This window comes from Sebastes umbrosus, chromosome 15 (assembly GCF_015220745.1).
Source record: "Sebastes umbrosus isolate fSebUmb1 chromosome 15, fSebUmb1.pri, whole genome shotgun sequence".
In the NCBI taxonomy this organism is placed as follows: Eukaryota; Metazoa; Chordata; class Actinopteri; order Perciformes; family Sebastidae; genus Sebastes; species Sebastes umbrosus.
In genome coordinates, this window is record NC_051283.1 from 805,094 (window position 1) to 831,606 (window position 26,513).

Sequence of the window (26,513 nt, forward strand, 5' to 3'; positions counted from 1 at the left end):
CAGCTGCAAATTTATGCAAAACAGTAAAAGCACCACCAGCACCACCAACACCACCGCTGCTGCTGCACAGCTAAAGAAAGGAGCAGCAACCAGGAGCTCCGGACACCGTCCAGCCGCCTGGAGTCGTTCTGCAGCGGGTAGCCGGGGCTGAGCAACCCGGACCGGGGACGGTAAGCACGGAGCGAGAGCCCCGTTAACGAGCCAGACAGCTGCAGCGGCTAACGGGATGCTAGGAGGAGGAGGAGGAGGAGTAGCCTCCGGTGAGCCACTGTTGATGCTCTGTCTCCAACATGGAGGATAACGGGAGCTAAGCTAGCAGCAGCAGCTCTGTGTCTGCTCCTCACAGGATGCTAATGATGCTAGCAGCTAACACAGGGACATGCTATTATAGGTGTGTGTGTGTGTGTGTGTGTGTGTGTGTGTGTGTGTGTGTGTGTGTGTGTGTGTGTGTGTGTGTGTGTGTGTGTGTGTGTGTGTGTGTGTGGTTAATAAAGATGCTGCAGGGATGAAATGGATACACCAGATCTAAATAGTACTATATAGTTATAGTAGTACTATGGTAGTACTATATAGTTATAGTACTATATAGTTATAGTAGTACTATGGTAGTACTATATAGTTATAGTAGTACTACTACATACTAAGAGCAGATATTAGACAACAAAGAAGAAAGAAAAACAAAATAATAAAGAAGAAACAAAAATAATAACTAATGTTTTGGTAGGAAAAAGGGGAATAAATGGAAAAAAGAAGTGGGTTAGTATTGTTTATGTATTTATTTTTGTTCTTTGCCTGTTTTAAAAAAGGAAATAGTTTTAATTCTGCTCTAATATTTTCTGTGGTGTGTTCATGTGCAGTTTTAAAAATTATAGATAAAAAGAAAGGTTGATATATCAGCCAATATTAGCTTATCCAAATATATCAATGTTGGCATTAATGCAGACAAACATTTTGGTGCCAGGGACCTCTTACAGGGGACAACATTTACCAAGGACCCCCTCATAATCGTAGCACCAATGCAGCATAATGCTTACTATCATTTGTACTCTTAGATGTCATTGGAACTACATTCTAATACCTTTTAACCAAAGTACTTCAGACCTGTTTCATAGTGATAAGCAGAAACACATTTACATTTGAATCATCTTAACACCACTTTGTTTTGCCTTGTTATTGTGGGTGTTTGTCATAAATCTTCACAGAAAAACTGTTAAGAAATACTGTAAAGAAGTTTTAATTTACTTTGCACATTTTTATTAATTAATTGTTCTGTTATGCTTTTTATTTGTAATTAATTTAATTTAAATATGATCTATTTATTTAATTTAAAAGCCTTTCCTAGTGGGTAACTATCTTTAGAGTTTCTTCTACAAGACAACAGTTGTTTGTAAGACACTGAATTATTATAATGTGATGCAGGAAAAACGGTCAAATTCAAAGATGTTGACAGTGTCAGAAGAAAAGCTCAGTAATCATCAACATCAGTCTACCAGTGTTCATATGAGTGAGAGCAGAACGGTGTCAGTCAGTGAAGTATTGAGTCAGTGCGTCTCCTCTCTGTGAGGAACAACAGTGTTTATCAGGACCAGTGACGGGTGGGTCTTCATCACAGAGAAAGTGTCGTAGTGTTTGACTGATGGACGGCTCCTCTCCTCTGTCTCCTCAGCAGCCATGGAGACGGACGGAGAGCAGAACCAGCAGGGGGGCTCGACCAATGGGAGCGCTGCGTCTGGGACGAGCTCCCGCCCCTCGCCAATGAATTCCATGTCTCTGTATGAAAGACAGGCGGTGCAGGTAGGTGTGTGTGTGTGTGTGTGTGTGTGTGTGCGTGGGTCTGAGCTGTCATGTGCTTTGTTTACAGTTTACAGGCTTTCACTCTGTCCGGATTAGTGTTTTCTTTTTACTAAATTTTCGACTACTTGGTCGTTTTGGTCTCAGTCGACTAAGACTTTTTCAGTCAATTAGTAATTTTTGATGCTTTTTTTCATGCTGAATGACTTATTTCCAAGAAACTTCTGAGCTCATCTCTGGTAAACACCACATTTAAAGTGGTACTTTTGACTGATTCTTTGTGGAGAAACTCAGTTTTACAGATCTGTTGAGTAGGGCTGCAACTAACCATTATTTTCATTGTTGATTAGTCTGTTGATTATTTTCTCGATTAATCGATTAATTGTTTGGTCTATAAAATATCAGAAAGTGGTGAAAAATGTCAATCAGTGTTTCCCAAAGTCCAGTATCAGTAGATAAAAATGGAAAGATTCAGCTAAGTTGTTATTGCTGGACGTAACAAAGGTAATTACAGATTTCTAATTGGAACAAGAGCGCTGCCTGCCCGGGTATCAGCTAGCACACAGCCATCGAATTCAGGTCTTGATGTTAAAAGGGAGACTTCTGGAAGCTTTTGGCTGCTCACATGGATTAAAAAATAAAATATATAACGGGTGCCAAAAACTCTAAATCTACTTCCAATAGGTTAATGGGAAAATGGGAAATGAACTAATTAGTTTTAATATGGTCTCTTATTTCTAGTAGCAACAATCTTACTAACGTGGTTTTAGGTAATAATCTTTCATAAGAGCTTTGTTTAGTGTAAAGCATAATGCTTCCTACAAATAAAAATATAATTGCTGTTTCATTTTCTTATTTGGTTTATTTTTCCTTGAATGCTGCCATTTCCTCAAGAAACATGAGCTTTTTATTTATCCTGTATTTAACCAGAAAGGTCCCATTGAGGGCCAATATCTCTTCTGCCAGGGAGTCCTGGTCAAGATGGGCAGCAAGTACAAAAGTTTCTATGTGTAAAAACGGGCTCAGATAACATAGCAACGACAAACTATACCAAAACACAACAACAGACACAAAACATCCATGAATCAGAGGTGAAAATAAGCAGCAACATTATTCTGTAAAAACAGATTTTTAAATACTTTTAAACATGTCAAGAGAGGGTAAAGATTTGAAGTGAAGTATGCCATGCTGTAGCGACTGGAATAATATGTCAGTAAACTGGATATGTACTGCCATAATTTACCAAGCAAAGCTTTTGCAATGAAAATGAAGATATGGCTTTTTCTCTTTAAACACAGTGAAGCGTTCACTTGACAAAAAACAGTATGTCGATTCTTGTTTAAGTGTGAACGGAGCTTGTTTGTGTATAAGCGAGATCAGGAGGATGCACCTGTCTGTCTTTATATTTTATGATTCATGTGTAAGCCGATGGACAGGAAGTGATGGAGAGTGACTGAAACAGGGAGGTGAAGAAAGAGATTGAGTCGTGCTGGGTTGATGGAGGCTCTGTGTACATTTTCCCAGGCTTGTGTCGCCCTGCACAGCCATCTGTCTTTGTCACCCTGCACACACTAATCCAGCCCGCCGCTCCTCGCTTTCATCTCTCAACTTATTACAGTACGAGCCTCTGCTCATACATCAGGCAGCTGGCAGGAGGCTTTACAGCATCCCTCCCTCTCTGCTCTCCCTGCCCTTGTTTCTTTTACTCCTGTTTTCTTATTTTTCATGGCACTATACTTTCTTTTTCTTACAAGTCTTCACATTTTATTGCTTATAATTTCTCCTGCTTTCCCTCACACATCTTCTTCTGGTTGTCTGCTGTCATCTTCTCCATCTCCCTTACTCTTCCATCATCCTTCAGTACATCCTTCTAGCTTCCTCTCCGTCTCATGTCCTCCTTTCTTATCTCTTTCTCCGTTTGCTTTACTGCCCAGTGATTGTTCATGTCTCCTCCTCCTCCTCCTCCTCCTCCCTCAAGGCCCTGCAGGCGTTACAGAGGCAGCCTAATGCAGCTCAGTACTTCCAGCAGCTGATGCTGCAACAGCAGATCAACAACGCCCAGCTGCAGAACCTGGCAGCCGTGCAACAGGTAAAGGTGTGTGAATGTTATGTCATTTATCATTGAACTACATTTTAGAGAAAGTCAGAATAGAAGTCAAAAACAAATAAGACACTTGATCTAATAAATCAGAGTGAATAAGCCTTCTAAACCAACCAACAGCAGGCACAATAAAGAAACTAAAAAAATTAGGGCTGTCAAATTGAACGCGTTAATAGCAGGCTCAGTTTTAGGAGCTGAGCATATTGTTTAATGCTAAATGCAGTACCTGTGAGGGTTTCTAGACAATATCTCATTGTTTTGTGTTGTTAATTGATTTCCAATAATAAATATATACATACATTGTTGATAAGAGTATTAAATACTTGTCAAATCCCCCTTTAAGGAACATTTTGAACAGATCAAATATGTGTGATTAATTTCTGATTAATCGTGATTAACTTTGGACAATCATACATTATTTTCATTGATTGACAGCCCTAAAAAAAACAAATTTTTCTGTGGTCAAAATGGTGTTTGTGACCAAAAGAAAGGGGGACGTTTTGCTGTGATTACAGCAGTGCACGATAAACTGTTTTGCTTCCACCTCGGTTCATAAGTATATATACTGGAAAAACAAAGTTTGGAAACTTGTGTTTGGTGGATTATTTCTCTGTTGTTACAATGCTAATGGTCATTGTATTTTACATGGTTGGAAAGCCTGTTTATTTACCTTCACAATGATGTCCAACTTGTAAGGATCATGCATTTGTGGGATGAGCAGCACGGCTGATTATGTGGGTAGCACCCAAGAAAAATTTGCCAAAATGCTCCGTCAATGGTAAACAGTGTATTCTCATAAGGCTGCCAGGAAGCCTGCAATGACTGCCCTTCACCGTCAGGCCCGTTTGCGCTGGCGTCGACAACACAGACAATGGAACCTGAACATGTGGGGGAATGTCATGTTCAGTGATGAGTCCAGGTTCTGTCTGCCAAAGTTGGATGGCAGGTCAAAGTATGGAGACGACGTGGAGAACGCTATGCTGATTGTTGAACCGATGGAGTAACAGCTTTTGGTGGGGGCAGTGTCATGGTGTGGGGCGGCATCTCCCTCACTGGCAAAACAAGGTTTGTCATCATTGAAGGCCATCTCAATGCAGCGAGATATCGGGATGAGATTCTGCAGCCAGTGGCGATCCCATATCTCCACAATCTGGGACCTAACTTCATCCTCCAAGAAACAACGCTCACCCCCACAGAGCCAGGGTTATCACAGACTACCTCCACAATGTGGGAGTAGAGAGAATGGAACGGCCTGCCAAGAGTCCAGACCTCAACCCAATTCAACACTTGTGGGATCAGCTTGGGCGTGCTGTACGTGTTAGAGTGACCAACACAACCACGCTGGCTGACCTGCAACGAATCCTGGTTGAGGAATGGAACGCCATCCCACAGCAACGTGTGACCAGGTTGGTGACCAGCATGAGGAGGAGGTGCCAGGCTGTTGTGACTGCGTATGGATCTTCCACCGCTACTGAGGCTCCTGACGGTGTATTAAATGAATAAAGTGTCAAATAGCCAATATGTCTTGTTTGTTCCTTGTTACTGATAGAGAGTTCAATCATCCAATCCACCAAACAACTCAAAACAAGAGTCAATACCAACAGGAGAATACACTGTTTACCATTGATGGAGCATTTTGGCAAATCTTTCTTGGGTGCTACCCACATAATCAGCTGTGCTGCTCATCCCACAAATGCATGATCCTTACAAGTGGGACATCATTGCGAAGGTAAATAGACAGGCTTTCCAACGATGTAAAATACAATGACCATTAGCATTGTAACAACAGAGAAATAATCCACCAAACACAAGTTAACAAACTTTGTTTTTCCAGTTTATAATAATATAATATATAAGTATATTGGACTGGCAGTGATTCATTCAGCAGTCTGACAGCCTCTGCAAACATCCCACTGTTGAGTTTGTTTGGAGGAGACTGAGACCTAAAGCGTTTCCTCTTCCTCTTCCTCTTCCTCCCAGGCCACTCTGGCAGCCAGTCGTCAGTCAAGTCCTTCCAGCAGCGGCTCTTCTCAGACCACCAGCACCGCAGCTGTATGTACTGTTTCCATGGTTACAACAAAATGGCTGCTCTTTGTCACTTACAAGCTAAAAAAACCTGGGACTCCCTTGGTGTTTCACCCGGATGGCGTGGTTTTGCATGACGTAGCAGAGCACGCTTCGGCGAGCTCTGTGACCATCTCAGCCCGTCGTGCTCTGAGTGCACGCTCATTAGTCTACTTTATCAGAATCAGAAATACAAATACTTAATGATCCCCGGGGGGAAATGGGGACGTTACAGTTGCTCTTATATAAACATAAAGAAATATGATAAAACAGAAAAAGGAGTAAGTAACATGTAAATTATGTACATAATGTTACAATATATAACACAATATATGTAGAGAGATATAAGTAAATAATAAAAATAAGAATGAGAAATGACAATATAAGAAATATGTGCATTTAATATATATAACATATAACCGTAGTGCAAATAAGTAAATACAAAATGCTGAGAAGTGGGATCTATTAAGAGTGTTAAATATCAATTAAATTATAGTATAAATATCAATTAAATAAGAATATTTCTTGGAATGGACAGTACAGTTATATGATTACCTGCGTGCACCTTCCTAAGAATGCAGAACATAAATCCTAAAAGGAAGACTAGTTTTATTTCTAAACTTTGGACAATTAGGCAAACTTGCTGAATAAATCTAAAAAGTGTTACTTTGTAAATCGATGATCACAAAAAAATCCTCTCGGTTTGAAGTTACAATTATTTGTGAGGTCTCCTGTAGGTTTAAGGCAAAGATTAGGTTAATATACAACTTTTTAGATTAGGGTTTATCCAAAAAATGACGAGACAACCCAAAGCGAGCTGACGATAACGTGCATCAGGCACTCAATACGACGCAGGACGTAAGGCGCCGCTCCCGGGTGAAATACCAAGTTTTTAAGGAGTCCCAAGAAAACCAAGTATCACTGTAACATGCTCTCCTGATTGAAAAAGTAATGCATAAAAAACATCAATTCTACTCATTGAAGTTACTCATTATCGTTTGTCAGGCCATTGTAACATCTGGATCTACAACCAGCAGCCGTCCTATCGGCGCCCCGACGACGTCCACAATCAGCCAATCAGTGCTGCTCAGTGGGACGGCGGGGGGGCAGGGACAAATGTACCTGAGGGTGAGTTTCACCACAACTTTGAGTGGATTGCATTGTCATGTATCACTTTTAATACACTGAGCAAGAATCTGTACATTTGAGATATTTGGGGAACAACTTTTCCTTCTGTTGGCAGGATGAGGACCAGTGTTCATTCTGGCAGCTATTTTACATTTAGTCTTAGTCTTTAGACCAAAATGCTTATTAGTTTTAGTCCCATTTTAGTCATTTTTATCCTTCATAGTTTTTGTGTGTGTTTGAGAGAGCGAGACTGTGATAGAGAGAGGGGAAGAGAAAGTGGTAGGTGACGAATAGAAAGACAGATTTTGGTAAAGTTTTTTATTTTTTTAAACTACATTTTAGTCTCATCTTTTTTTTGTGTGTTATTGCATGTTGGGTATCATCACAGTTAGTGTTTAATGACCTATGTGCCATCTCGTCATCATCTCGTCTTAGTCATGGAAAAAAAGGTCATTGACAAACATATTTGGTCATAGTGTTCGTTAATGACATTAAGTTTTGATGACTCATTTTATGTCAGTTTGAGTATTAAATGTGTCCTCTGTCAGGACCAACGTGCAGACATCCAGCTTCTACTTTACACCAGCTCACTTTCTGTGTGTTTGATGGCCGTCCTGTCGTCCTGCAGGTCAACCGCTCCCTGAGGGCCCCCATCTCCTCACAGCTCATCTTTATGCCCGGCAACACGGCAACCGCTGCCGTGGCAACCGTCACCCAGCAGCCACAGGCTCAGCAACAGCAACAGGAAGTAACACCAACTTCCTCTTCCAGCAGCCAATCCGATAATGACCAGGTTTGTGGAATTAATATGTTGATTATTTGAAGAGAATACTAACTTTTTTTATCTTTTCACAGATTGCCCTTTATATTTCTTCTCTCCCTTCCTGTCTCTAGGTGCAGAATCTAGCCATGCGAGGTGTGTCCAGTCCCAAAGGTGTTGGTGTTAAGACTGAAGCCCCAGAGAGGAGTGACTCAGGTATAGAGGAAAGGAAAGCTGCCTCTGTAAGCTAACAAGTTCACCATATCAAGTTTATAAGGGGATGATGTGTTGGTGTTGTTGATGCAGGTTTAAAGAAACGGCTTTAGATCCCCGGGTAAGGTGGTTAAAATACACTTTTCCTTTATCTAAGTGGATGCTATATTTACAAAATTTGTACCGGTTTACCTTGCCATGAGACAGCTACAGAATACAGTGTGTGTTTCCAATGGGGAACTGAAGCTGTTGCCTATGCTCGCTCCAAAGCAACCAGACTCCATTGAAAAAAGGAGTCATTTTACTTCACAGAACACAGACGTTGCTGGTTGCTGGTTTGTTTGTGTGATTGTGTGTCTTTGGTTAGTTCGGATTCACCAAAGCGTCACAATAACGAAAAGAAGCTAACGAATGGAGGCAGCGGTAGATCAGCAACTCTCCTGTTCTGCGAGGTCAAATTTTAGTTTTTTTCAATGGAGTCTGTTGGTTTTTTGCAAGAGCATATATGGATACATGTTGGCTTGGTGGCTTCAGTTCCCAGTCAGAAAGGACTGTCTCACGGCAAGGTCAAGCGGTGAAAATATTCTAAATAAAGCGTTCACTAAATAAAGCGTACACTTAAACTGATATAATTTTGTTTTCTTTCTTTTCGGTGCTAAAATACATTTTGCTGCCGGTCCCGTCCACAGCAGTACATTACTGTGCTTCAAAACACCCAAACTCCCCCTTTAAGTGTCATAGATGTTGGTGTGTAATTAGTTTTTTTCTGTCTCTTCAGCTGCCTACTCCCTGGTCCAGCCCTCCCACCAGTTGAACTCCCAGTCCCCCACTAAGCCCAGCCAGCCACAGCACCAGCCGCCCCACATCAAAATCCCCACGTACCCTCAGCCCACCAACCTCAAAGCCCACCCCTCCTCCTCTGGTGCCTCCTCCACCTCCTCCACCTCCTCCATACCTCTCTCCCAGCTCCTGCTTCACGGAACCCGGACTCTCACCACAGGAACCACAGTTCCCACATCAGCACACACTCTGGTCCTGACGTCCAGCGCAGCATCCCAGGCCCACGGGTACCCCGTTGGCACGGCGACCATCAAACCAGCGGTCAACGCTCAGACGCTGGTGGTGCAGCCTCTGCAGAAGACCTCGCTCAGCGCGGAGAAATCAGGCCACGGCAATGGACCCATCCCCATCCAACCCAAAACCCTGCAGGGGCTCCGCCTGCCCCTCCAGCTGCCTTCTAGGAACCCCCCTCCCATCCTGCCCGCCCCGCCGCCCGTCAGTAGCTCCGCTCAGCCCCCCCAGCCGCCGCACATCCCGGTCCAGATCGTGGGCGCGAGGCAGAGCACGCTGGGAAACGCCCAGGCTCTGGCTATGGCCCGGGGCAGCTGCTGCCAGGACGGAGCCGCCGTCCTCAGCAGCTCGTCCAGCCTGCTCACCATGGTGGCGTCCATCGCTTCCAGGGAGGCCGGGGTCGTGGGCCGAGGGGTGGGGCTAAAGACGCTTCAGTCGCCCCAGGAGGCTCCCCCGTTGGCTCAGGTCTCTCAGGTGCATCCACAGGCCAATCAGAGCTCTGGACAGAGTCAGAACGGACCCCTCGCTTTGATCCCCGCCTCCTCCCAGGCCTCTGCGGTCTCCTCTCCTCCTTCCTCGATGTCCCGCTCCTCCCTCTCCCTCCCCCTGGTGACGGCAGAGCAGAGAGGAGCATCAGCTGCTGTCACCACCAATGGAGACTCATCAGGAAGTCAGACACCACAGGTCAGCTATTTACGCTTCATTGGATTTCATCTTTACTGTGTGATATGAAGTTTAATTTTACAACAGTTCAGTTATCCCATTTAGAGGTGGGATTTAAATGATTACTGTGAGCACAGGTTTTATTTTTTCCTATCTTCTAGTACATTTATACAGTATGTCCTCTAAGGCAAACTTGTGATTTTTGGCTGTATAAATAAAAACTATACAATTACAGCACTTCTTATGTACATAGTAGACAGTTGCAACAGCTCAACCCAGAACAATTACACCCTCAAATGGCTTCTGGAAACAAAATGTCATTCAGTTGTGGTCTGAGGTCTCTTATGAGTCTGATAGAAGTTCTCTGCTTTCATTTTAATTTAATTTAATTTATCTTTTTTACATTTTGTCAGTGTGACATACTACAAACAGGTAACAAATTAGACAAAGGTGTAACAAAATATACCGACATCAACACAAGACGTATGAAACAGATGTTATGATTTGAATAAGGTACAGACTTGTAGTTGTTTTCGTTAGTGGGAGTATTGTAAGTGTGTGCATGTATGAAAGTGTGTTGTGCAAGTGTGACATATGTTCATATAAACTGGAAAAACAAAGTTCAGAAACTTGTGTTTGGTGAATTATTTCTTTGTTGTTACAATGCTAATTGGCATTGTATTTTACATGGTTGGAAAGCCTGTTTATTTACCTTCACAATGATGTCCAACTTGTAAGGATCATGCATTTGTGGGATTAGCAGCACAGCTGATTATGTGGGTAGCGCCCAAGAAAAATTTGCCAAAATGCTCCGTCAATGGTAAACAGTGTATTCTCCTGTTGGTGTTGACTCTTGTTTTGAGTTGTTTGGTGGATTGGATGATTGAGCTCTCTTTCAGTAACAAGGAACAAACAAGACATATTGGCAATTTGACACTTTATTCATTTAATCCACTGTCAGGAGCCTCAGTAGCGGTGGAAGATCCATACGCAGCCACAACAGCCTGGCACCTCCTCCTCATGCTGGTCACCAACCTGGTCACACGTTGCTGTGGGATGGCGTTCCATTCCTCAACCAGGATTCGTTGCAGGTCAGCCAGCGTGGTTGTGTTGGTCACTCTAACACTTACAGCACGCCCAAGCTGATCCCACAAGTGTTGAATTGCGTTGAGGTCTGGACCCTTGGCAGGCCGTTCCATTCTCTCTACTCCCACATTGTGGAGGTAGTCTGTGATAACCCTGGCTCTGTGGGGGCGAGCGTTGTCATCTTGGAGGATGAAGTTAGGTCCCAGATTGTGGAGATATGGGATCGCCACTGGCTGCAGAATCTTATCCCGATATCTCACTGCATTGAGATGGCCTTCAATGATGACAAACCTTGTTTTGCCAGTGAGGGAGATGCCGCCCCACACCATGACACTGCCCCCACCAAAAGCTGTTACTCCATCGGTTCAACAATCAGCATAGCGTTCTCCATGTCGTCTCCATACTTTGACCCTGCCATCCAACTTTGGCAGACAGAACCTGGGCTCATCACTGAACATGACATTCCCCCACATGTTCAGGTTCCATTGTCCGTGTTGTCAACACCAGCGCAAACGGGCCTGACGGTGAAGGGCAGTCATTGCAGGCTTCCTGGTAGCCTTATGAGAATACACTGTTTACCATTGGCAGAGCATTTTGGCAAATTATTCTTGGGGGCTACCCACATAATCAGCTGTGCTGCTCATCCCACAAATACATGATCCTTACAAGTTGGACATCATTGCGAAGGTAAATAAACAGGCTTTCCAACGATGTAGAATACAATGACCATTAGCATTGTAACAACAGAGAAATAATCCACCAAACACAAGTTTCCGAACTTTGTTTTTCCAGTATATATGAATAATTGTGACCGACGGAATGTGCAGGTTTGTCCGAGGAGGACAGATAAATGAATAACTAAATAAATAAATAAATGGTACTAATAATTATGTTGATCACTTATTTCAATTACTACATATATAATTAAAATAATAAAAGATAATAATGATAATAATAATAGTAAAAATAAATAAGTAAAAATGAATGTTAATAATAAAATTAATTATAACTTTATTTATAGAGCGCTTTTCATAAAAGAGATGTAGCTCAAAGTGCTTTACAAAATAAAATGAAAAATGCCACACATTCAAACAAGGGTAGATAGATAATACAATTAGTCAATATATTTACAGTAGAAAAATAAAATATATAAAACAGAGAACATTAACAATTAAAAAAAGAGAATTAGACAAAAATAAATAATAGAATGACATTAATGATAAGCTAAATTAAATCAATAGGTTTTCAGATATCATTAAACATGTTCAAAGAGCCTGTATCTTGTATATCTTTTGGTAAGGTATTCCATCAGTTTGGAGCATAGTAAATAAAAGCTGCGCTGCCTGTTTTCTTGTGCGTAGGATTGTGTGTAGATTTAGCAGCAGTAGAAGATCTGAGAGCCCGTGAAGGCTAAATGAATCAATTAATAGTAAAGGATTCCTCTTACTTTGACTTTTTAAGAACTGCTGCCTGAACTACTCCTGTAGCTGTTCTGTTGTCTTTTCATCTCTTCATCTGTGTTTAAACTGTTTGTTTTAGGGAAAGCAGTTGACTGGCTCTCTAAAAAGAAAATCAGACTCCAACTCAGCCAATGATGAAGACGGCCCCTCCCCTCCACGGCTCCAGCCAGTCAGAGATCACGCCTCGGCACTCCCGACCAATCCCATCGAAGCAGGTAACAACATAGAAACATGTATGTTTATGAGTGTGAATGTAACACAATATTTACTGCTCCTCTCTGTTCTCCCCCTCCAGGCCCGGGTGCTCCTCCTCCAGCCTCCTCCTCTCCCTCCCCGGTGCTGTCAGTGTCCCGTGGGGTCTGCCAGGGGGAGAGAGCTCCTCCCCCTCAAGCTGTGGTGAAACCCAACGTCCTCACACACCTCATAGAGGGTTTCGTCATCCAGGAAGGGGCAGAGCCTTTCCCTGTGAGTAAATGGGATTTGTAGTTTCTAATACTCCCTTCAAGTATGGCTGTGTAACATGATCGATTAATCGCTTGGTCTATAAAATGTCAGAAAATAGCGAACAATGTCCATGCCAGTTTCTCAGAGTCCAAGGTTATGTCTTTAAAAGTCTTGTTTCGTCAGTTCAAACCCCAAAGATATTCAGTTTAATGATTTGAAACAGGGAAAAGAAGGAAATGTCCATAATTGAGAGGCTGAAAACAGCATTTTCTGCCATTTTTGCATGAAAAGTAACTTTAAAGGGCGGGTCAACCTGCATTATTTTCCATTTTTTTGTCAAGCTTATCAATAATGTTATGAATAATGTGAATGCTAGCATTAGCTGAAACTAGTAGGAAATAACTGAAAGGGTTAGTTTGGATTATCTGAAGTCTGGAATGGAGTCTGGTGGCTTTAAAGAGAGCGATATGACTTAAAAAAGACTCATGTATAACACTGGTCTCCTGGTCACCAACCTTTTCTTAATCTTGCTTGTTGTGTTTGATTGACAGGTGTGTGGTTCAGTAAAGGACTCGGCTAGTGAGGATCTGACAGACAGTCTGGACACTAACCAATCAGAGACTGTTACAACAGCGACAGGTAACAGCCAAACTTCTGTGACAGGACTGCTGCCTTCCAGACATGTTTTGAGGGTAGAAAATCGCTTCATAACGGCATGCTAGTTTGACAACAGTACTTTGATATGAATATTTATAATCCTCTAAATATATTGAAATTAAATTTTTACCTTCAGATGACTTAAACTAAGGGCTGTCAATCAATTAAAAATATTTAACGTCAATTAATTGCATGATTGTCCATAGTTAATCGTGATTAAAGAAGATTAAGAAATTAATCGCAAATATTTTATCTGTTGATAATGTACCTAAAAGGGAGATTTGTCAAGTATTTAATATTCTTATCAACATGGGAGTGGGCAAATATGCTGCTTTATGTAAATATATGTATATATATATATATATATATATATTATTGGAAATCAATTAGCAACACAAAACATGCACTTAGCATAAAACAATATGCTCCAATCATAACATGGCAAACTGCAGCCCAACAGGCAACAACAGCTGTCAGTGTGTCAGTGTGCTGACTTGACTATGACTTGCCCCAAACTGCATGCGATTATCATAAAGTGGGCATGTCTGTAAAGGGGAGACTCGTGGGTACCCATAGAACCCATTTATATTCACTGATCTGGAGGTCGGAGGTCAAGGGACCCCTTTGAAAATGGACATGACGGTTTTTCCTCGCCACAATTTAGTGTAAGTTTTGAGCGTAATTTAAAGGGACTGTTGGTAAGAATCAGAATGTCTTGTTAACAGTGACACCTGTGGCCGTTAAATCAACGAAAGTCTGAGTCCTGTTGCTCGCGCTCGCCCGTGTGCATGCGTTACCTGAATGTGAGCAAGCATCCGTCAAAACAGTGAGGCGACACACGTCAGCTAAAGTGAGAGGTGGAGCGAGAGAGAAGTGAGAACGAGCGCGGTGTGTGAGTGAAGGCAGGCAGAGGAGCAGAGTACAGCAGAGACTCCGGCCCTGGAGACCAAAGCTACGGTCTCCCCCGCGTCCTCCGACCGCGGCCAACACTGTTTAACAGACGGGCTTCACTAGATACAACCAAGAGGTTTTGGTGCTTCACTGTAGTTTGTGTTGGAGTCTGAGTCTGAACAGCGTAGACACAAGCGAGCGCGCATATGCGAGCACGCATGGGACACCGACCTGGATTGATTTATACGTGTAAGAAGTTACAAACAGTCCCTTTAACCTCCTTTGCCACAAGCTAGTTTGACATGGTTGGTACCGATGGATTCATTGGGTTTTTCTAGTTTCATATGATAAAAACTGAGCCGCTACAACTTAAAAAACACAAGTTGCATTAATGCGTTAAAGGAATTAGTGGCGTTAAAACAAATTTGGGTTAAAATATTTCAAAACAGGATAAGGATAAGGTCACACATTTTAGGTGCTAATTTACGCTTATTGTAATTAAGCCGTCCATGCTAATTTGCTAGTTATACTTGCCAAATATAATGAACATAACATGGATACAGAGGGCAGGATTTAATTCTGTGCAACAACATGACCCTGTTTGACCCGTGTTTGTCCAAGATGGGCCACAGGAACGCACAGAGGTTTTAATTACAACCTTTGAGCTGGGAGTTTCCCACCTCGTACTTTGACTGGAAGGCAGCACAGCAGCACAGTGAAATATCATTACAGACTTAAACCTTTGAGCTATTTGATTTGTATTTCTCTGGATTTTCTGATGTAACATTATAGCAGCGCTACACATTTATTTATGTACAAAAAAAACATGTTAAAAATTATATATTTACCATCTGCTCTGTTTTTTCCCTCCCCCTCAGTGCTGAAGTGTGAGTACTGTAAAAACTTTGCTCCTGCCAGCCAGTTCAGAGGCACCAAAAGGTTCTGCTCCATGTCTTGTGCCAAGAGGTACTTCAACATGCATGAAATATAATATATGCAGTGGAAGCCACCTTAGAAAAAGCACTATACTGCTGAGTGCGACAGCCTCTGTAGCCTTATTTCTCTCAACAACATCTTATTGTAATAGAAAACCGTTTCTCTCAAGCAGTGTGTGCATTCTCAGGTGGCTACAGCTGGATATCACACAGCATGTATGTTTTCTGTTCTCATATTTTATTCTCATGTTTGAATTCTGGATAGTGCCACTTCATCCACTTTTCTCTATGTAAACTTGTCTGTTTTCTGTCAAATTGCAGTGCAGTCCTGTTAATTTCTCTTTTAAATTTGCTCCATATTAAAATGTATATATTATGTCGTACATGTTTCACTATATAAACAATGCACTGCCTGCATTGTTTTAAGCAGCGTATGATTTTACATGTTCTGCTTCTGCTTTGCATTTGTCCCTTTGCCCACTACATGTGTATAGATTATATACCACGTATGGTGCAAAGGGATAAAAACTGTATGTGTTGCTCGTCTTGGCTTCAGTACCGTATATGTCACTCTTTGTCTACGATACAGTATGTATTGGTTCCCCAGGTACAACGTCAGCTTCAGGCAGCACTTCTGCATGCGGCAGGGTCAAAGTCAAGGTCAAGATCACGCTCTGGATCAGGATCAAGGCCAAGATCACCTCTCCAACTCAGACGAGGAGGGAGGAGTTACCAGGCGGAGGGTCCCCCGCAGGACTAGCTCAGAAATAGCCAGTGCCAAGATAGCAGGGAGACCCATACCTGTCAAGGTGAGAAGGACCTGCACATTTCATACATGCATCTGTTTTTAAGTTATGAAAGATCCACATAAGCCCCTTTTCAACCACACGGATTTACCCCCGGAACTAGGAACCTTTTTGAGGAACTCACTTGTGTTTCGATCGCAGGGACCAGGTTCTAAATTAAGTTCCAGGGACTTTTTACCCCCTAAAAAGGCAGGGTGTAGTACTGGTGTGCAGGGATGACATCGCTGATTGGTGAAACACACACAGCGCCGCTGCTTCAACTCTGTACTGCTTCATTCATAAACAAGGAAGTACTCTAGTATCGATTTAGGACCATTTTATGACCCGAGGAGAGCATTTGTCTGTGTTTGATGACATTAAAAGTAAAGTTAGGCTCTGCTGTCAGCTTCCCGACTCATTTTTAAAAAGAGAGAGGGATCACACGAGCGAGCAGAGAGGGCAAGTGGGAGAAGAGACAGACAGTGCTGTGAATGAGAGAAAATCAAGTTATTTTCTGATTGTTTCATGGTGGTAACGTTCTAAAGCACACATAAATAAGCGTCAAACACTCAACAGATGATTTACTGGGGAGACAGACGCTCTTAGTTTGCTTTTCTTCTGCTGCATTTCATTCATCCAATATCCATCCATACATCCAACGGGCATCAGTAAATATATGCAGCAGTAAAAGTGGTCATATTGAGATAAAACCTAAGGTTTATTGTTTTTCCAACGGGTCTTTAGATGAAACAGGCGGACACACTGAACCGCAGAGTGTGTTTACCGCTGTGACCACCAGCAGCCCTCGGCACATGTCATGTTGCGTTTTCATACGTCAGCGGACTAATTTGCCTAATCTTCGCTGATATTTAGACCGCTGTGGAAATGCAGACAACAGTGGGCTGAAGGAACCTTTTATTCCTTGAAAAGTAGTTCCTGGGACTAAAATTACCAGGAACTTCTTGGTGGAAACGGGGCTGTTGTGTAGTGTGACGTAAAACCAAAACAGGCATGAACATTTGAACTCATAAAAATCAGCCACAGTTTGTGACTTAGTCAGTGAGCTGGGCACATGTTCAGGTGGAAAGCAACTACTGGATCCATCGATAGCTGTCAGTTGTTCATGTTTAGCCTGTCTGTCACCTAGTGGCTGTCAGTTGTTCATGTTGAGCCTGTCTGTCCCCTAGTGACTGTCAGTTGTTCATGTTGAGCCTGTCTGTTTCCTAGTGGCTGTCAGTTGTTCATGTTGAGCCTGTATGTCCCCTAGTGGCTGTCAGTTGTTCATGTTGAGCCTGTCTGTTTCCTAGTGGCTGTCAGTTGTTCATGTTTAGCCTGTATGTCCCCTAGTGGCTGTCAGTTGTTCATGTTGAGCCTGTCTGTTTCCTAGTGGCTGTCAGTTGTTCATGTTTAGCCTGTCTGTCCCCTAGTGGCTGTCAGTTGTTCATGTTTAGCCTGTCTGTCCCCTAGTGGCTGTCAGTTGTTCATGTTTAGCCTGTATGTCCCCTAGTGGCTGTCAGTTGTTCATGTTTAGCCTGTATGTCCCCTAGTGGCTGTCAGTTGTTCATGTTTAGCCTGTCTGTCTCCTAGTGGCTGTCAGTTGTTCATGTTTAGCCTGTCCGTCCCCTAGTGGCTGTCAGTTGTTCACGTTTAGCCTGTCTGTCCCCTAGTGGCTGTCAGTTGTTCATGTTTAGCCTGTCTGTCCCCTAGTGGCTGTCAGTTGTTCACGTTTAGCCTGTCTGTCCCCTAGTGGCTGTCAGTTGTTCATGTTTAGCCTGTCTGTCCCCTAGTGGCTGTCAGTTGTTCATGTTTAGCCTGTCTGTCCCCTAGTGGCTGTCAGTTGTTCATGTTTAGCCTGTCTGTCCCCTAGTGGCTGTCAGTTGTTCATGTTTAGCCTGTCTGTCCCCTAGTGGGTGTCAGTTGGCACTGCAGGCTTTACAAACCATGTCCTCTGTGTGATGCTGTCAAACTGTTTTGGGGTCTTTATTTCAATGAGGACACTTCTCATTTTTGTTATATACATTAGTAATGTTGCTGCTTTGATTTTTATTCAGGCATGTAGGCACACCCAGTCAAACTGGGAAACAATCCAGTGCAACCACAGGCTTCCACTGTCAACCACTGAGCCATGTTTAATGCCTTGCTTATGGGTTCCTCAACTTCTCCTTCCCCACAGTGCCGTTCAGAGTCCAGCCATTCAGATGAGGAGTCCAGTGGAGAGGAGGATGAAGATGACCCCATGTCCCTCTCGCCCGTCTCCTCAGCCTCTTGCCACCAGCCTCCTCCTCCTCCACTCCCGACAGAAAGCTCTGCAGCCAGCTGCCTGCCTGCCAGCCCTGGCCAGTGGAGTGTGGACGAAGTGTCACAGTTTATTTCATCACTACAAGGTTGGGAGATTTTTTACCGTAAAATTAGTTTTCTATTTTGTCCCCCTATTTTTATTTCTTTCTTTATGTTCTTCGTCCTCCTCTTCTTCAGGCTGCGAGGAGCTCGCCTCCCAGTTCCTGTCGCAGGAGATTGACGGACAGGCCCTACTGCTGCTGAAGGAGGAGCACCTCATGTCCACCATGAACATCAAGCTTGGTCCTGCCCTCAAGATCTGCGCCCACATTAACACCCTGAGAGACTGAGGATGTCAGTGTTTCCATACATGTTCAAAGTCAAGCCCTGGGCATTTACCCCTAACTCCTGATCCTTACCCAGTTCACATGTGAACCTGGTTCCAGAGCAGTCCGAGTCCTGCAGGTGAATGTATGAGGTACAGTTCATTTTCACAACAAAGCCAAGGCTCTTTAGCTCTTAGTAGCTGCAGCTCTTCAATCTGTTGTTGATTTGTCCACTCGGAAGCACATTTTTAAAGTATTGTAAATCTATCAAAACACTACAGATTACCAACTAGATTTTGGTTGAAATAAATACACGTTCCCTAAAATGCTATTTCTGCCCAAAACCAGTGCTTGCAGTCAGAAATAGTTTTCACCAAGTGGTTTCATTTTGCTTTTTAGTTGCACAATTCCAGTCGTATAGCTGCATTGTAAAATCTAGAAATGCAGATTTTGAATGTATTTTCAATGCAGAAGTCACTGGTAGTGTTTAAAAAGTTAGATCCATAGCACTTGCACAGGAATCCCACGTTATGTACAAAATAGGGCTGCTCTTTCCACAGCCTTTGACCTAGGCTGTGCTTATCTTATTTACATTTTTGTTACTGCTTTTCATTCATTGTATCATATTGTACAGGAAAAGTATTTTTGACAGATTTGCCCACTTCTTTGTATTCTTTTCTTTGAGAACAATGTTGCTTCTCATAGAGACAAACTCTCGTGGCTTTTTCCTGAAACGTGTTTTTGATTGCAACTCTTGTTATTTAAGCCACGACAGAAATACAGGAAAGAAACACGCAGAATTGAATTAAAGGAACAGTGTGTAGGAATATAATATTAATAAGTATGTTTTCTTTAGTGTATAATCACCTGAAACTAAGAATGGTTGTGTTTTTGTTACCTTAGAATGAACTGTTTATATCGACATACGGAGCGGGTCCTCTTCACGGAGCTGGCCGACATGTTTCTACAGTAGCCCAGAACGGACAAACCAAACACTGGCTCTAGAGAGAGACATTCATGTTTTCATGTCCGCCACCGTAGTTCTACATGCTTGGCACACGGGAGGAGTTTCAGTTGGTTGCAATCTGCAACCTCAGCGCTAGATCCTACACACTGGCCCTATAAAATTGATCCAAAATGTATAAAAGCTCAAAGACGACAGTTGATTTTATTTTCAAGTATTTTTGAAGGGATGATTTATAACTTCAATGTTATTTATGTAAAAACTAGTACTTTCAAAATGTGTAATCATTTTGTAAGAATAGGCATCATTGTTTTTAAATGATGGCACTTTTATTTTGGAAGTTGCCTATTCTACAGTTTACAGGGTACAGTTAAAGTACAGGGTACTGGCTGCAGAAATGCCAAATGAAACCCAAGTCCCTCGAGGTTCAGAGACTATTTCGTATTTCGTATTTCAGTGGGGCAAAAAAATACTGCAAAAATACTGATGATGCGTCTAGTTTTCTCACATCCCAGCTGTTTTATCAACAGTTGATAAAACACTCCTGCAAAATGCTTTTCAAAAACATTGCGAGTTTTTCACCGGTGTCTCTAGCAGATGGAGCCTTTTTACGTTTTTTAACAGAGGACTTATTGTTGACTGTAATCTGCAAAACCTGTGACTATTTTGTTCTGTCACTATTTTCAACCAGCTGCTCCTGATTTTTAGGAAAGTATGTGTATGAGTGAAGGGTAACGTCATGGGCTTGATTTTGTGAAGTGACATAAAGTGCAAACGAAATGCTGGAACAGATGAAGAATGAAAGTTAAATAAGCTGTTTGATTTTGAAGTATTTTTAAGCTACATTCATGAACAAAGCCAGAAGGTTCGTAAAGAAAAACAGGCTGGTAGCCACATGTGGACCTAAAAAAACTCATACGTGAATCTGAATGAGTGCGTGAATGAGAGAAACTTAAACTATACTGTAATAAGTGTAAAATTTGCCTTTATATTTAAATGCACATTTGTTTGCTGGACTGCCTTGTTTAAGCTTTTGACTGTAGGAGTTTTCTCATGTTCCCTCTCTGTGAACCGTGTGGCCTTTCTCACTAGTCTCTACAGTAGGTTTAGATGAGGATTGTCTGTTTTTTAACTGCTTTTCATATCATTCCTTGTTTTATATTAGTGCTTACTTTTTACAATTGTTATTTCAAGCAATGACATCTGTTGCCTTTCCCAAAAAGTGTGACTGAATAGTAGCGACCTTGATCAAGGGAACTTGCTGTCTTCCTCATAGCTTTGTCACATAGTGTGTTAACTACCAACAGTATTTACCTTTCTAGCTAGCTATCTTTGGCTTTATTGTTAGTGACTGTGACTATTACAGTATTTTCTTTCAAAAAGGATAATAATCTTTGATAGCTGTGTGTTTTATATTTCATAGTCGTCCCCGGATTTTGAAGTGTTTAAATCAGCAGATCCCTCGGCATATTGTGAAGACCAAAAAAAGCACTTGTACTGCGTTACAAGTGATGTGAGACACAATTTCTTAGTGAAATCATTGCAGGTCTGTGGTGATTCCCGGTGAAACATCTGTTAACAAGCAGACCCTTGCGACTTTGTTCATTCAATAATCGTTCTCCCAAAAAGTAGCACTTTTCTCACAAAATAAGTCTGCAAAAGACCTTTTTTAAATAAAGACGCTACTTCAAGATCAAAATGTGTTTGCTTGCAATAATCAGAAAATGCTAAATGTTGGAGGGACTGAGTTTGTCGAGGAGACGCTAACAATACTATCATGCAAATAAATAATCAAGGAACTGTTTTAATACTGCGACGCCTGTGTTTTTATTTTTGAAATGGAAGTCAACTGATCTACGAAGGTCACCAAACCCTGAGGAATGATTGACTCTTGTATAATGTTTACATTTTTTATTTGCATGTCAGACTTTGCATGGATTGCTTTCAATATGCACCATTAGCTTCCCTGTCTGACACGTGACAATAGATCATTACAGGTTTATAGGGCAAGGGTTGTTTTCAGCATTGCAATGTTTAAAGTTTACCATTTGCAATCTTTGAATTTCGGGCCAGGTGTTGCACTGTATTCTGTGACCTGAATCATAACTGCAGTCCTTTAGAAGATCCTGTTAGGCTTAGGTAATAGGTGCCACAGAGATGATCTGTTAGGGTAAGGGCTAAGGTTGGGTTCATTTTAAGGTAAGGGGAAATACTGTATAGAATACAGTGAGACATCTGCACGTACACCTCCGACACAAACTGCAAGTGTACCAGTCACTTGCAGATTGAATCAGCTTTTCTGACTTGGTAGCTAATTAACATTAATTCCAGGACTTTTGTCAAACTCCGTTTCCAGCTGACATTTTGTTCTTTTCTGGCTAAATTGTTTGATAATGACAAATAACCCTGCAAAAGGGTGTCAGTATGCATTTGAATACATGATATCATGCTTATTCTGTGTCGTAATGATGCAAAAAGCTGCAGTTAAAGCTTTTAGGTCCAGCATCCTCATCATTTTATAGTGCAATATCATGGTCCCTTCATAGTGTACTGTTGTAAAGTGCACCCCCTGTCTTCTGCTGTTTTGCTCCTGAGAAACTCTGTGCATAAAACACTTCCATTAGTGTTTTAGATGACCACAGAAAAGGAAATATTTACAATCCATATATTACTCTTCAAATATTCAAAGGTTTAAATGTTCCAACAGTACAAACAAGTAACAATGTGCATTTTTCTGATAAAGTTTTTTCTTCATTCTTCCTTAGCAGCACCAATGTAGTCCTGACTGATGGCGCTCTCAACCAATCAGAGCACAGCATAGTTGTACGCCTCTCCATATCCCGCCTCCCTCAGGTACTTCTCAATGTTTAGTGGTTCAGGCACTCTGAGAACTGTCCTGCCATTGGCTGATTTCTCCCCCGCCTGAAGCGTTCTAATGAGCTCCGACATTGAGGGCCGTTGGTCGGGGCGCCAATTGCAGCAGGCCTTAATAATGGAGTACCTACGGAATAAAGGTCAAAATAAAATACTGTTACGCAAAACAGAAAAACCAAGCCAAAAACACACATTTCTCTCTCCCCAGTTTGGAAACATAGTTAGCAGGTTATTCTAACATTGTAATAATGTGTTGTCGTTCATGAGCGATGTGACGTTGTCGACCATTGGATCTAACGTTAGCTTAACTGTTAACGTTAACCGTTAGCTTACCTACCAGTAACGTTAGTTTATCTAACGCTACTTCAATTCAATTCAAACTTTATTGCAGACTCAAGGTCCAGATAAGAAAAAAGAATATAATACATTACAATACAGGAAGCACTATAAAAAGTCATGATTAAAAGATATCAAAGATATAAATATGAATATGGATATATACATACATCAATGCCTTACATATAAAGAACTATACCAGTGCCTCCACAGCTGTGATTGGTACCGTGTAGTGCTAAATCTGATTTTGGACAACTGCAAGATGATGTTATTCTCAGAGTCATTTAGCTGGTACATACATTTGTACATGATATTTCTTAATACAGTTTGAAAAGTATTTATGCCTGCAGACACGAACATGTCACCTGCACTGCAACGTCCTGGTCTTTTTAGTAATATTCTCATTGCATCATTATATGCGACCTGAAGTCTCTGTACGCTCGCTTTCTTTATAGTTTGTCCACAGATGGGCTGTATACAGCGGTGTACAATCTGCTCTGAACAGAGACATCATCACTCTCTCTGAACACACACTAAACTTCCGTGAGAGAAAGTTTGCTTGAGCATACATCTATAGCGGCATTGCCTATAAATATCATTGTCATGTCTTCAGTAATGAAATGTCCAAGATATTCAACCTTATTACAGACACAAAGATTGTTGTCAGACAATTTGAAGTCTGTAAATTTTAGACATTTGTCCTCCTTCGTTGTGCAGATCAAGACTAAACTCTTACTGGCATTGTGTTGGATATCATGTTCCACACCATACACAGAACATACACTGAGGAGCTGCTGAAGACCGGCACTACTTGGACTAAAGACCACAAGATCATCAGCATACATAATAAGGTTCACTAAAGTATTCCCAACCATGCACCCAGTATTACAGGCTTTCAATTGCTTGGAGAGATCACACTTGTTAGCTAACTAATTCATTTGACTAATGCAGGGTTGGAAATTAGCAGCAGCCACCAGCCAAATGCTGCTTAAATATGCACGTGGCTGCTAGATTTGACCAGCCACAGTGGCAGGTGAACAAAAAAGTGAGATCATTTCCAACCCTGCTAATGTAACGCTAATGTTAGGTTTAAGCACAACGTGAGCTACATTGAATCTAAAGCAAATGATTTGCCTTGGCTAATTCTGGTTAACTATGTTTGACATTTTAGTTAACGGTTACTAGCTAGTTTAAGTTGTTTAAGTTGATGTATAGACATTTCAATGGAATTGCATTGCTAGGCAACAGCTTGGGTCCATGTTTACTTCCTGGCAGCTGAATCATTCACCAACGTACACTGCAACAGGAAATAAACTGGGACACACTTGGAAGAAAAATTTTGTGAACGTGTCAAGAGCAAGAAAGAGAAGCATGACATTTGATGCCAGCTTTTGATACTTGACAGTTTTTGATACTTGTGATACGGACTCCGATTGGGAGATGGTACTCAGAACATAAGAAAAGAAATGATCAGCCTAGGGTGAGGGTGAGATATTCCTCCTATCTCCACTACTGCAGACATAATGAATTCATCTTAACTTTAAACATTTTCATTTACAGATGATGGTGGGAAATCAACTGTTAACAGCATTGTATTGAGTTTAGGAATCTACATGCTCTATGACTACATGATTTGTGGCTGATGAAAACCCTTGCACACTAGTGTTTCCAGCATGCAAAGTTGGTGCTATATAGCATTACAATAACCGTTTTCTGCTGTTTGTCTTACAATGAGTTGGAGCAGGTGGCCGGCTGTTTGAGATGCTTCCCTCTTTGGAGATGCTGCAGAAGTTCAGTCCCCATGATCTTGGCAAACGGTGGGTCACCTGTATACATAGGAGTATCATATATAAGTTTGAAGTCTCTTTACTTCACAAATATGCACTCAACACAGAACCACAGGACATATTAATCTACATTTCTTAAACATTTGTTGTAGAGCATCTAGTCTGGCTGTATAATTAACTCACCTATGTTATATGAAAGGGAGTTCATATTAGGGCTGCATGATTTTGATTTTGAATTTTTTTATAATTGTGATTATTTTCTGATATTGCAATTGCAATATGATTTGTGATGTTAGAGGGAATGACCATTTTTACATCATTATTCTAATTTTTTATTGAAAACCATGATGTTTGCGGTGATCTGTACCAAACCAAGATGTTTCCTTTAGTCTGTAGAATATGATGTGTAGGCCAGGACATCTCTGCAGCACCGCAATATTTCATTTGAAATGGTATTTTGACACACATTTTGCCTTTAACAAATATAGCACCTCCTGCAATATTGCGATTTTGATAAAATGTTGATTAATTGTGCAGCCCTATTTCATATTTATTCTTTGCTGGTAATTATAATCAAAATTCCAACTTTTTACTTAAATGTTATGCAGTCCTATTCTATGATTCATAAAATAAACAACTTCTCTACAATAGACTTCTCTACAATAGAATTTAAAAACACCCACCCAATGTGACCATTTCATAGAGCAGGATACCAAAGGACCATCTGCCAAAAAAGAGTTAGAGAAGGGCATTATGTCAAAACATGTTGATTTCAGATTTTGATCTCAGATTAAACTGCAGTATATACAGGTTAAAGGTGCAAATTTGTATAAACATGCATACTTTTATCTTGGTGAAACATGCTATTCATTACAAACATGTGAATATTAACATAATTCAAATAGATCAGTTTATTCAACATCCTGATATTAACTGGGATAATAATCAAGCTGAAACATCAAGTTCCCGCTTTGATAACTCTGGCTGGGACATTTCAATGACATGTTTTATATTCACTCATCTTCATTGCATTATTTCACATTGTTACAGAGGACTCGGACACTCACGCGTCACTGCTTTGACTGATGGCTCTTCTGCCCAGCACTTCAGGTGCCTGCCACTTCCTCATCTCCATGTCCTCTACTTCCCCCGGTGAAGCTGCCTGCGTTCTCCTGCGGTAGGCCGAGCCCAATCCCCACAGCTTCGCTGTCAGATCTCCACCAACCAGAACACTGCGAGCTGCCACGTTGCCATGGATGCAGCTCTGACTGTGCAGGTATTCCTAGAAAGACGTGCAGGTAAAGACAGGGTAATAAGAGGGATGCTGGAAATGAGGATGTTTTATGACTTGGCTGTGGAATAGTAGAAAAAGTAGCACTTCAAGGATACTACAAAAAATATGAAACATGAACATCAACCAGAAGTAACTTTGACATTTATAATGGTTTAATTCATATTTTTTCTAGAATTCATATATTCATATTTTGTTTAACAACATAACCTTAACCTGTAGAGTGAAGGCACTGTTCACACTGTTTGTGCTCTATAATTGAGACAAAAGGCAAAAACTGAGAGACTTTGCCACCAAATCCTAACAAATGAGGATGTAGACAGACTGGGAGACAAGCAGGAAGACATCATGTGAATGTGGTCACATATACAGTATGTTGGTCCATGAAGCAGTGAGACAGACAGACAGACAGCAGTTTAACCAACCAGAGCAGAGGCCACTTGTCCTGCCATGATGAAGATCCTCTTCTCTGTCATGTCACATGACGACTCTGAAACCAAGTTGTCCTTCAGTGAGAGAGGAGGAGGAGGAGGAGGAGGAGGAAAGGGGAAACATGTAAATGTTATTGTCAGTCTCCTTATGGTTGGATAGTAGCCTTATGAATCAGAC

General features: G+C 41.5%; 2 protein-coding genes across 15 annotated transcripts in view; one reads left to right on the top strand and one right to left on the bottom strand.

The window, feature by feature from the left end:
* On the top strand, nt 1-22,518 carry LOC119502849 (polyhomeotic-like protein 1). 11 transcript variants are annotated; one of them, XR_005210188.1, is made up of 16 exons: nt 1-260; nt 1,667-1,794; nt 3,770-3,886; nt 5,873-5,944; nt 6,962-7,084; nt 7,713-7,877; nt 7,979-8,060; nt 8,836-9,812; nt 12,417-12,552; nt 12,633-12,802; nt 13,333-13,420; nt 15,208-15,295; nt 15,854-16,073; nt 18,223-18,433; nt 18,525-18,804; nt 22,385-22,518. XR_005210188.1 is itself a non-coding variant. In XM_037794081.1 (15 exons), exons 1-15 carry the CDS (start codon nt 227-229, stop codon nt 18,674-18,676), a joined length of 2,763 nt encoding a protein of 920 aa, XP_037650009.1. In that variant the 5' UTR covers nt 1-226; the 3' UTR covers nt 18,677-19,490. The 11 variants fall into 11 exon arrangements, 9 of the variants coding, with proteins under 9 accessions (XP_037650009.1, XP_037650012.1, XP_037650011.1 ...); XR_005210189.1 differs by lacking the exon at nt 22,385-22,518 and adding an exon at nt 19,556-19,598; XM_037794081.1 differs by lacking the exon at nt 22,385-22,518 and having other exon boundaries at nt 18,525-19,490.
* The window catches only part of styk1a (serine/threonine/tyrosine kinase 1a), a 16,776-nt gene continuing 11,775 nt past the window's right edge, over nt 21,513-26,513 (bottom strand). For all 4 annotated transcript variants that reach the window (XM_037794106.1, XM_037794105.1, XM_037794102.1 and 1 more), the window contains 5 exons: nt 26,330-26,410; nt 25,681-25,895; nt 25,297-25,337; nt 24,556-24,652; nt 21,513-22,617 (listed from right to left, as the gene is read on the bottom strand). In XM_037794106.1, the coding sequence (XP_037650034.1) occupies nt 22,422-22,617; nt 24,556-24,652; nt 25,297-25,337; nt 25,681-25,895; nt 26,330-26,410 (630 nt within the window). In that variant the 3' untranslated portion in view covers nt 21,513-22,421. The remainder of the gene's footprint in view (nt 22,618-24,555; nt 24,653-25,296; nt 25,338-25,680; nt 25,896-26,329; nt 26,411-26,513) is intronic.

Bases quoted from the DNA above. Each gene is read 5' to 3' on its own strand.
- LOC119502849 (XM_037794081.1), top strand. From the start codon at position 227: ATGCTAGGAGGAGGAGGAGGAGGAGTAGCCTCCG. The intron at 8,061-8,835 runs GTATAGAGGAAA...CTGTCTCTTCAG, and splicing joins CCCAGAGAGGAGTGACTCAG to CTGCCTACTCCCTGGTCCAG. The intron at 15,296-15,853 runs GTACTTCAACAT...TCTACGATACAG, and splicing joins TCCATGTCTTGTGCCAAGAG to TATGTATTGGTTCCCCAGGT.